Here is a 12,834-nt window from a genome sequence, read left to right on the forward strand (position 1 = left end):
ACACAGAGCTTTCATGTTACACTGAAAGATTAATAAATATACATGATTTCTAACCTGGACGGAACAAATATGTTGTTTTACAATATTTTTCTGACGTGAATCACAATATTATGTCAGATCACAATAACTGCCGATTCACAACCACTTTAAAACCTCTCAACAGAGAGAATTCAATTTCTTGAAACAATGCAAACGAAAACAAGCATGAACTGAACGTGCGATATGACCTGTAATAGTACAGAAACCTAGTTTATCGTGTTTAGATTAGTCTGGGGGGAAACAAAAAAATCATTTTATTGATTCAAGGGCTTGGCGTTTTTATAGCCATTTCTATATGAAACTTTCATTCACACTATAATCTTATATTCAGAAATCTTATTTCATATGCATAGGACAAAGTCACTGTTTTAATGCATCGTCGAAAACTACTGAAGCCGTTTCAGGACATCAGTAATATATATTTTATTATAAATTTTAAAATAACTGTCCATTGATTGATACTGCAGCGATATGATGATGATATATGAGCCTGCTGTTCTACAGGCGACAGTTTATACAGAAATGAATTGTTTATTTGGTCAGTTCGAGAGTTAACTTCCAAATCCATTAATTAATCTATTGAGTCCACGATTCACCGGATCAGTTATACATGATTTTATTATCGCATGACACATTGATAGCATTGATATTATATTTTGGAAAATGGTTTACACTTTCATCACGAACCCAGCATTCATTGATATTAAACAACCTAAGGAGTATATATATTCTGAACCCAAAATTGCTACGGCATTATTTACAGTTACATTATTCAGTGCTCGTGTTATATTTTCTTCTATGTTCCGAAAGGCAGATAAATTAGAAGCAAATGCTTCACAATAACATACGTGTCAATTTGAAGATTGTCTTCGATTTAATAGCGTTCACAATATAATGCGTTATTATAATATATGTGAAAAATAAAACCTTCTCACACAAGGGTCAGATCCCCCAAGAAAGAAGATGCGCACATTCCCATTATAATATCGTATTAGACTTCAAAGAATAACAAAGCTCGAAATAAAGGAGAATTGAAATCTGCGCGTCATAAAAAGATCACGGTAATACTAGTAACCTAGCTGGGATATATATTTTGTTAATGGCGGATTAAAGTATTCCCGTGAAAGCACTCGATGGATGTGAAGCATCTATTTAATGTATTGAATCAATAATTTGAAAAGTAAACAGAATCAGCTGACTTGGTTAAATCAGAGGTTTAGTTCATGAATTTGAAGGTCTTTCTGAATTATCAGTATTTTAATATAATTTCGCAGGTGTTCTTGTCTCAGTTGATAGATTATGGATTTGTGGATATTTATACTACAATTTGTTTGATGTTATTTGTTCCTCTCATAAAGGTTCACCGCTGGTGCCATTGGTGAACTAGTTTGTCATCGTCTGCATCTTAATGGATAAGACTTTTCCACAGAAAGGCAAAATAAATATGAAAAGCGGTAAAACGTGCGTTTCGAAATATAACCATTTTTAGTAACATAGGCGCAAATTATCTCGGAGTTCTGTCTTGATGTAGGAGATTATATTTTTTGCTAGTTATCCATGATAATGCAGTGCGATGTTGCTTTAAACCTAGGAATTCATATTTTTGTTTCAGTGTCCGTCATTATTACGAAGTTAAAAATATATTTATATGTTGAATTTGAGGGTAGTAATTTTCTCGAGATTCGGAATCGAAAATCTTGGTTTCTTTGACTTCTGTGCTCAACAAATTTCGAGTTGAGAGACTACTAAATATATTACGTGTTTTACAAAGCTTCTTTTCCTCGTCATAGTGTATAAGTCTATAGGCAACCAGACATTTACACGTTTGGACTAGGATTGAAAGAATTCAAAATTTACAATCTGGATCTGGCTAATTTGTTAAATGTTTATTGAATGCAGGTTTTTTGAGTAAATCCCAGGTTTGAATAGCACGAACTATTAAAGCGATATATCGAGTCAGCGCAGTAGATTTGTAAATTTAGAAAGCATAGTCAACGGTATCGAGAAAAATCTTCATAACAGATCAGGTAATATGTCGCCACCGTATTTACATTTTTGGGAATCAAACATCCAAAAGTGAAAAAACCAACAAGCCCATAATCCATCAAAACATGATTTCAAACCTAAAATTCTTTAAAATGATGATATATTGTATATTATACGGTTATCATTTATTGCAAAACCACAATACGGTAGAACAGTCGTCGCGTCGTGGCATTGAGAACAGATTTACGACATTATCAGGGTTTAGATATTATAATTTCAATGGATTATGTTACAAATTCTAATGAAGAAAGTACAACGATAGGATCTAAATGTCAAAATTAGTGACGTCGATATAAAGTGGGTATATGATTTTTCATTCAATATTTCTACATTTATTTTACCCACAACACAACGTTATGACATACAGATATATATACGCAGTTGTGCATATCGAAGATTTCTCGATATTTCTATTAAATGTCGTCTATCAAGGATGAAAGGCTGACATTACGTTGTATTGTATGCATTGTATTTTTAATGGTGGTCCGTACTTCATAGCGTACTTTGTTTTCTGTTTGGGTTTACTGAAGCCCGCCCGGCATGAATTATTCAAGACGATGCGTTCTAAAAGAGAAAATACATTTATGAAAAGTACAATACTCTTCCGTTTAGGTCAGCTCTTTGAATATTAAATCCCATTATAGATGTTTCCCGTCACAAAATGATAATAAACTTGCATTTTCGATTAAAAGTCTCAACGTTAAAAACATATATATGTCCTGTGTATATATTGACACCGTGAGGGAGTATTCCGTCACGACAGATTTTTTGGACTCACAACATCAAACTTCTTTTTTATTCCTCCATAGAGCTTGTTTTGCCTAGCAATAAGAAGATAATTTATCAGACATGTTTTCGATAGTAATGAAGCTTATCATTTTTCCTTATTCAGATGGTGAAATGAAACCCGAAAATATATTTTCCTATGAAGTAACAATATTATCTCTTTTCCCCACGTTTAGACAGCTGGCGACGTCGTTGAATTGATCGCCGCTCCGATAATAAAGATAATGTTTATTATTTACTCTTATTTCTCATTTATGCAAATTACAACGTAAGTGTAGGAAAACAAAGTTAGTTTAAGACCACCCTTACTGAAATCACGACATGTAACGTGTCCTTATCGATGCTAATCTGACTCTTTGCGTTGGATGATGTAATTTTTGGGCATGACTACGATAAAGATAAATCGTGACTACAAAATTACTCTCAGAAAACCGGATTGTAAAAATAGCTTCACTTTTTCAAAATTGATGCGTAACCGCCAAAAACGGATACCATTTTGAATTTTCCTATTATAAGATCATACCAATCTATTGATTGACGCTTGATCCATTCCGCAATGACATGAGAACAAATCCTCATATTAGAAAGATCATTGAAGTTTCGATAACGTTCGTCTCTCATTTTGACTGACTAATAATTCACAAATTACGAATTAAGCCTGCAATAGAGTAGGAATTCATCGCATCGTTCGAAACATTCTCGAATTTAGATGTTTCCATAAGAGCATTGAAAAAAAGTACAGATTGACGTACACCACACACGCGACCGATTTCATTTTCATTCAACGCTGCCATTGTTACGTTAAGACTTGATATTGACAGTAGACAATGACGCTTAGCCCCTTTTAAGTATATATATAAGTAGTAAGTCTAAGTAGCTTTCGATAGAATAAGTAAAGGATATCTATTATAGCTGATATTCAATCATGTTTGAATGAATCAAGGTAGCAGGTTAAAAGTTGATACAATACGGCATATTTGGGTATCATGAAAGTCCATTTTAGGCGATAGTACAGGCGGCGGATTTAGAAAGTGTTGAAGGACAAGCCATTGTCTTTTGTATTTATTCAGGGAATTGCGGTGAACGTGAAAACCTTATTAGAAAACTATTTTTAATATTTCGAATGGAAAATGTGTATATAATAATATTAAGATTGCCTTTGGCATAAAATATAATTCCGAAATGAAGTTATTTATTTAATTTAAGAAAGATTCATGTTTTGACACCAAATGTACCGTTAAAAAAATCTCCATGGATTTAATCTGACATGACAAAATGTTATTTACTGGATATAAACAGTAATTCGATGGATTTGTGAAGCAAAGATTCGCTCGATCTGTTGCATGATGGAGATTGATCTGTCAGTTATCTTGAACAACCAGAAAGGTAAATACCATTTTTAAACATAATTTGTCAAATGAACAGCTTTTCATAGACAACTTAAATACCAAATATGTGTGGAGGGTATGTATGTATATATATATATACAATCGCGAAAAATAGATGAGCTATGTATAGAATGAGGATCAATTCATAATTGAGAGAAGTTTTTCCGGAGTTTGAATATTTCAGACCAATTTAGTCAGATAAGCTAGTGAATGCAGAATTATGTCTTATTCTTTTATTTACAGTACTATCATTGCACTAATCTATTAAAGAAGCACTCTAATATTATATTCAATTTCAAAATGATATACGAAAACACTTCTCATTTGCTCAACATTTTCTGTTTTCTTAAACATACTATACTAATCATAAGCTTGACGTGATCACACATGAATGAAAATCAAATCGAGCATAATTAAAAATGGCGGTAATTGATTCTGAAAGTGGTGATTCAACCTCAGTTTCAATTCAACAAAATGTAAACGATAGAGATGCGTCCAAGAAAGTTAAAATAGACGGATCTCAAACTCGATGGATCATCATTACATTGGTAATGTATTACTTCCTGGCAGAAGGATTCACAAAAACATGTTTTGGACAAGTGAACAACATTGTGGCAAGATTTTTCGATGTTAGTTTGGAGTATGTGGATTGGCTGACGCTGGCTCCGGCTGCTTCCAGTGCAGTATCGTTATTTTTTATGACTTGGATGGCAGCTTCTGGATTAGTGGGACTTCGAAGATGGTGTCTCACTTCTGCTGGGTTCATCACGTTGTCGTTTGCTTTCACAGTGACAGGAGTTCTCGGAAGGTAAATGTTTTCAATGGTTTTCTTTTATAAAATATAAGCTTTTCTCAATTTAAAACGGTATCAAAAATTGAAAATAAAGTTCGAATGATTCTTAGAGATAATTCATTAAAATTAAAAACGAGGAAAATTCGGAATCAATTTACAAAAATTATTTCAATTAGGTAGACTAATACGATGCGCGCATGCCCGTAATTGTTACGGCGGGTTGTGGTAACGCTAGGCTAGACCAATGGTTATAAACCTTTTTCCTTTCTTGCCCTACTTTTGTTGCACAAAAAATTCTGCGGCCCATTAACTTTCTCATGCAAAGGAAAAACTACAAGAAAAACATAAATTTTTCCTCAAAGATAGACACTTCCACTTTAATAATTAAAGTAGCTCAGTAGCAAAAACAGCATCATCATTCAATGCTACCACAATCAAAGTTCAACTTATTTATCAATAACAATTTTTAATAGGTTTATGGCCCACCTGAAAATGTTTCTAGGGCCCAGAAGTGGGTCATGGCCCACTGGTTGAGAATCGGTGAGCTAAACATTGTTGTACGTCTGAACTGCTTGTCTGGAGAAGGCTGACTCTGGCTTGAAACGTTACAGAAACACATTTGTATTAGTGTGCGCCGGAGTCTTGAATTACATATAGCTTGTAAATTTTGTTTTACTTTTCATGGAAAGGTGTTACATAAATTCCCATTAACCAAGTTTCTAAAACACCAAATTTTCTGGCACAAACTTACATCTCGATATAAATGTTATAGCACCCCAAAATTATTTTAGCAGCCCATAGAATGCGGTTGAAGAATATTGCGATATTCGATTTTGCGGCAGCGTTTCTTTTAATAATTTAATATTTGACGTATATTCAAGGCACGAATACAATTTTAAATATTCCATCTTTGAACATTTTGAAATTTTAATTCAAATTACTCGGCCAATCGATGACGTTCGATAATTGAAAATAGTTTTATTCGTTGCCGAACCTTTAGTAAATTGATTTTATTATCAGATTGTCTCGCAAAGATTCATTTAAAATTAAAATTTACATTTTTCCTGCTAAATCATTTTCTCCGTACCCAGATATGGGCTGTAGATTAACTGCTGTTTAAGAACTTCATCAACAATTTCCCCGTTGAGGTAAAATTGATGCAAACCAAGCAATTTAATAAATTGCAAAATAAAAGTAACATTGAAGGGATTTATTGCGGTAAATTTATATAGCACCAATTCGATAAATTTCTATTTTGGTTTGTTAGTTAATTTTTTTTAATTAGGAATATAGAATATGGCGTGTCATCATTGGTGATGGCATATATAGGTACACCTTATTTATTATTCCAAACACAATTTTTTGTTGAACGTATACAATTGGAAAATAGCCAAACGTATTGAATAACTATTTATTACTTTTCAAAATATCACATTATGAAAAGGCGCACGATTAAATTATATATATATATATTCATAAAATTCTACATCACCAGTCGAGATGATTTTGTGGTATTTTTCAATTTCGTTATCTTGTAAATGACAAGAACATTATCGATAGCTATATAACGAAGGAAGTACATATATGCTATGATATATTAAATTGACTAGAATGGTTACGGAAGACCTCACTTATAATATTCTTGTTCGACATTCCTTCTCACGGATGTTGATCTCACAAAAGTAATGAAAATGTAGACTACAATTATGAAACAATGGTATATGAAACAGGGTTCGTTACAAAATATAGTTTTTAGCGATATTATTCTTTACATTAATATGAGAACAACCAATATTAAACTACGATATAAATTGTGGGGATTCGCCTTTTGTAGCAGCGTGTAATTTTAAATTTCGTGTTGTTGTGGAATTTCTAATATCCCGAGCTCAGTTTGCGCATTTAAAGGCAAAAATTACATGTTGTCGTCTCGTCATACATCAGAGGGATTACGGGCCTTCACACTGTCGACAAAAATAGAAAAATCCTCTCATTTTTGCTGGTAGCCAGATTAGTAACAGGTATTTTTATTTCCGTAAATTGTAGAAAACTAAAGATTTAATTGAAGACATCTGTACAATTATATCTTATTTTCAAACTATATCTTATAACTTGTGCTATCGATTGGGTTTCTACAAGACCAACTACTTTTCCGTTTTCTATGCTTTTGCGTCGGTGGATCCGTATGCATATAATGCAAGGATGCTGTAGCAAGAGTGAAGATAACTATCCTGAGTAATTCAATAAATAGTCTTGCTGCACACTAACACAAATATATTTCTGTAACGTTTCGTCTGACCACGGTCAAACTTCCTCAGACATACATATTTCAACTAAAGCAAGAACAGCAATTGCAAGCATATTTATACAAGGGGTGCCATGGCAACAAAACAATATCATAACAATGTGAGTTAACGAACTCATGTAGGTGGTGATTGAAAATTTAATTAACAACACTAAGTTTAAATATTTAAAATTAAAAAACACATGAAAGTTTCATGCACATTCATAAAATGGGTGTCATGGCAACATAACAAATCACAACAATGGGATTTGAAAGATAAATAAATTGGTGATTGTATTTTAATTACCTGCACTAAAAAAAAATCTTTTCCGACTACCAATACATTTTAAACAATAACGAGAGATTGAAAGAAATTTTTCCAAATCCACCCAAATTAGCTCACCGAAAATGTCCCACACTCAGAGATAGGCTAGTCAGAGCCAAATTAAAGCCAAAATCACCTGTCAGCAACAATCCAGGTTTTTTTAAATGTGGAAGACAGTCATGCAGTACCTGCGAACATTCTGATGAAACGAAAGTAGCGACAAACAAACAAAAAACTATTCAACTAAAAATTACTCAAAAAATAACGTGCAATACGGAAAACGTCGTCTACTTGATAAGCTGTAAAAAATGTGGCATGCAGTACATTGGCGAAACAGGGAGGCATCTGAAATATCGTATTTCAGAACACATTAGAAGTATAAAATCAAAAAACAGAGACCTGGTCGTCGGTGCTCACTTCAACCAACCTGGACATTCACTGAAAGACTTTAATGTAATTGGAATTGAAAAACTGTTTCAAGACCATATTTACCGAAAAACTAAAGAATCATATTTCATTCACCTACTTGGAACGCATGAACCATTGGGAATGAACATTAAAGAAGTTTAGGGCATTTAGGAACATTTTATACACCGTATATTTTCGTAATTTTACCGAATTTTGTATTATTATTTTTTTATTTACTTTTTATTTTCCCCCATGTATTTTTTTAGTGCAGGTAATTAAAATACAATCACCAATTTATTTATCTTTCAAATCCCATTGTTGTGATTTGTTATGTTGCCATGACACCCATTTTATGAATGTGCATGAAACTTTCATGTGTTTTTTTTTTTAAATATTTAAACTTAGTGTTGTTAATTAAATTTTCAATCACCACCTACATGAGTTCGTTAACTCACATTGTTATGATATTGTTTTGTTGCCATGGCACCCCTTGTATAAATATGCTTGCAATTGCTGTTCTTGCTTTAGTTGAAATATGTATGTCTGAGGAAGTTTGACCGTGGTCAGACGAAACGTTACAGAAATATATTTGTGTTAGTGTGCAGCAAGACTATTTATTGAATTACTCAGGATATATATCTTATAACCTTGGATATTTCAGTTAATTTGTAAGTTTTATTTACAATACGTTGAACATTATTTACAGTCACATAATTTCCTTGAGTTAACAGCACCCAATTCTTTATTAAATCCCACACTTTCTAAACGAAATTTACAGGTTTACAATTTTTTTTTGATTGCTTGGTGCATTATATGAAACGTTGTTTTGCAGGCACTTATTTCCATTGGCTGTGCTCGGGCAAATTCTAGCTGGAACAGTTCATGCCATCAATTTTTCACTGGCGCCCTTAATGGCTTCAAGTTGGTTTCCTGAGAAAGAGCAACCGACAGCAATTGCGTTAACTTACGCAGGACTGAACGCTGGAAATATAGTAGGATTGTTGATTCCGGCAAACGTTGTACCAAAAACAAATGACACGAATGGTACGAGGATGTCGCTAACTATTGACGGCGAAATCGAGTGGGATGAAAAAATTTCGATGGCCCTGACAGCAATATTTTCGTCATTTCTGGCAGCATCGCTTGTATTTGGATTTTTTTCGTTTCTTTTTATATTTGATGCTCCAAGTCCAATGCAGTTACCTGATAATCAGACAGTAGTGGAAGAAGAAAGATATCAAATGCGCAAAAAGAAGAGAAAGGAGTCAGCTTTTCAAATCCGGATCAATAAAGCAAGGAGTGCTACAAAAGGCACAATCGCGGTTTGGGTTCAGTCATCGAAAAACCTCCTGACAATGAGGAAATTCATGGTATTAGCGATACCATACGGTATTTTAATGCCGCTGTGTTTGATATGGTTTGTTCTCATGTCAGATATGCTTCGTTCAACTCGTTTTGAAACTGTGATATTTTTAGACATTTCAGCAGAAAACATTTCAACATCGAACGCTCTTTTTAAAACATCATCAAATGTAATGGCCGGTTATGCCGTGTCATTGTATTGCGTTGGCGGACTAATCTCCGGAGCATTTACGGGAAAAGTTGCACAACTTTTCAATTTTCATTATGCTAGAATATCTTGCGGTGCCACTTGGGGCGTTGTTATGGCTTCGGTGGGAATATTTGTTGGCTTTTCAGTAGGTTCTATCGAATGTATATTTGTATTTACATTAATTTTTGGCCTGTTCGTGCCAGTGGCGGCTACGGCTCTAGTTGCTTTAGTCATAGAACGCGTAACAAGTGAAGACCGTCTAACGGTTGGTACATGGCTTGCGATATTTTCGTCAGCAAACGCGTCACTCCTTCCGTTATTTGGAAGAATATTTTTCGAAAATTTTGGCCCTAGTTCAATTTGTATTTTTCAAATAACTCTTGCAACAGTTCTAGCCATTTTTCTTATTTTTGTTGGTCGCTTTCTACAATAAGCGGATTCACGGCAATTTTGAAACTTTTTGCCAGAATTCAAATCTCGACTATATGCTTGTCAGTTCAAAATACTTATTGTTTATACCGGTAATTATATTTTTTATGTATTGCTAACAATAAGTTGAATTTATTCAAATCTACGATAAAAAAAAATTAGCCACCGCTGATTTTTCATTATGCATCTTTGAAAGCTTTTCCTTGCTTATTCATTATTTTTTTATAATTATTTTTTATTGTTTCATTTTACCACTTTCTCGTCTCCTCAACTTCTTCATTTACCTATATTTCTCATTTATATATTATCAAATATTTTGAAATTCTCAACATGAGATCTGTATCAGTTTTGATTATGTAGCATATTAGAAATAATGTTGATATTTTAATTTAAAAATGCATGACGTACACAGAATAGACCTCTATTTGTTAATTTGTACTATGTTCAATGTTGCGCATATCAATATTGGAACATAAGGTTTTGTATCATTCAGTATGCAGGAATAAATGGTGAACTGCTTAGTAAAGCTGTTCCCACACACTCCTGGTAGGGCAAGAAACCGTTCTCAGTGCCTCCTCCGAAGTGGGCTACTGCACTCCATCCATGCATAATCCTGTGTTTTTCGCAGCTGTATATTCTGTTACAACTACATTTATATTTTACTATCGATAAGTAATTTGACAGTCTCTGTGTAAAGTGTGGAATATTTGTATTTCTTTTTTTTAGTTAATCATGCACTTTGTTCAATTTTCTGTTGGTAGTGATGTAAATAAAACGGTTCCATTATCTTTGAACCCGCGTACATTTGAACCCGTACATCTGAACCCGTAATTTGAACCCAGAACAATTGCACCTGTATACTATTGCACCTATGGACATTTGCACCTACGGACATTTGAACCCATACATTTCCACTCATGAATTTAAGCACCCGCATATAGATTGAACCCGCGGACATTTGAACCCGTGTACGTTTGCACCCGCGTACATTTGAACCCATGTACATTTGCACCCGCGGACATTTAAACCCGTGTACGTTTGCACCCGCGTACATTTGAACCCATGTACATTTGCACCTGCGGACATTTGAACCCATGTACATTTGAACCCACGAACATTTGCACCCGCGGACATTTGAACCCATGTACATTTGAACCCACGAACATTTGCACCCGCGGACATTTGAACCCATGTATATTTCCACCCACAGACATTTGAACCCACGTATATTTGAACCAACGTATATTATATTTGAACTCGCGTACATTTGAACCCACGTACATTTTCACAAAAAATGTTTGCCCCAACGGCAATTTCCAGTCGCAAATAATTTTCATGTTACAGGCGCAAGCTCAATATTCTAAATTTCAACACTGTTTCACTTGTAGTTAGTTTTGGTGTATATGCATTTACCCGCTTCTACGAAGCAAGCATTTTTGAGTGTCATTGTAGTCCGAGGGATAAACGTCTCGTAACGATATAAACAACATTGTTCTGCCAAGGTCTGTTTTCTTTTGCTGTTTTTTTTACATTGACATTTGTAAAACCTTATCTCATTCGTTAGCCGCGATCTCCAAAACAGACGATGACCTAGAAAGCGGTATTTCGTTGAAATACCTGAAACCAGGGCTAATACGGAACAAATATCTCACAGACCAATGAAGTCCTAATGAGGGTCTTACTAAAACTAGCTTTACAGTAATATTTTTAGTGGTCAACTCCTATAAGTTTGTTCTGAAATTATTGCACCGAAAACGCCTACTATGATATCCCGCCCAGCATGAGATTTGGGCCTCTGTGGCCACTTCATGTTTTCTTGCTAGCATGTTACAAAATTGTTATATGTATGCATACACACGACCACGCTTTACTGCTGAAAATAAGTGTTGTCTCAAATCAGGTTTTGCCATTTTTCCTAAAATCAATCTATAAATTGAATACTATTGTCTGTATATAAATAAATAAACGCACAGATTCTTCGTTTCTAAGAAAATATGAAATTAAGATAATGAAACTATGCCATTTTTGTAACAACATGTTCATAGCCAAATGCCAGTTTTATTGAAGTATTGTTTCATTAGAATGTCAGAACAAAACTATACATAGAAATCGTAAGTCAAGTAAATATGTTGAATATTCAAAAGTGAAGAAGTTTTAAAACCATTATCGTGGCCAAAAATGGTTTTTGCTGTTTACACTATTTAGAGTAAATCGAACATATTCAGCATATAAGGTCTGTTATATATATTATTGCAATTTACAAACGACGTCATAGGTTACGGATTACATTTATTTTAATATCTCAATAAAGTTATCACTCACAAATTTGTGTCGAATGGGCGATCAATTTTGAGATAGAGTAGCTATGGACGTTTTACAAAATGGGAATTTATCAATTATGATACAATAGTTAAACAACAAATCAAAATAATGACGATAAACGAAGTTTTACGATATCACGATCAAAGTCAAAATCAAATAGACTGCATTTGAGCTATTGAGTCGAGATACCTCAGCTTGTCGGTTTCAGTTCCATATGAAAAAACTTTAACTGACAACCTAACAGCAAGTTGTACATACTTTGATCTTTGGTGGGCCGTAACTCCTACATGAGCATTTGCCGCAGTCAGTTTGTGGACCGCAATGTCTTTTCGTAGGCCATTCAGCAATCCCCATATACTCGGATGTTTGCATCGGAACATTCCTTGTAAGGCGTTGTGAAATCCTTCTACAGCGTTTGTTGTTCTTGGGGCCGAAGGCATCATTTCAATCTTTTTGGCATAGTTC

At 34.1% G+C, this 12,834-nt stretch overlaps 1 protein-coding gene across 1 annotated transcript; it reads left to right on the top strand.

The window, feature by feature from the left end:
• The first annotated feature begins 3,894 nt into the window (after positions 1-3,894).
• On the top strand, positions 3,895-12,834 carry LOC120336326 (uncharacterized). Its single transcript, XM_039403987.2, has 2 exons — positions 3,895-5,067; positions 8,899-12,834. The coding sequence occupies exons 1-2, from the start codon at positions 4,679-4,681 to the stop codon at positions 10,049-10,051; spliced, it is 1,542 nt and encodes a 513-aa protein (XP_039259921.2). The 5' UTR covers positions 3,895-4,678; the 3' UTR covers positions 10,052-12,834.

Source organism: Styela clava, chromosome 2, assembly GCF_964204865.1.
Source record: "Styela clava chromosome 2, kaStyClav1.hap1.2, whole genome shotgun sequence".
In the NCBI taxonomy this organism is placed as follows: Eukaryota; Metazoa; Chordata; class Ascidiacea; order Stolidobranchia; family Styelidae; genus Styela; species Styela clava.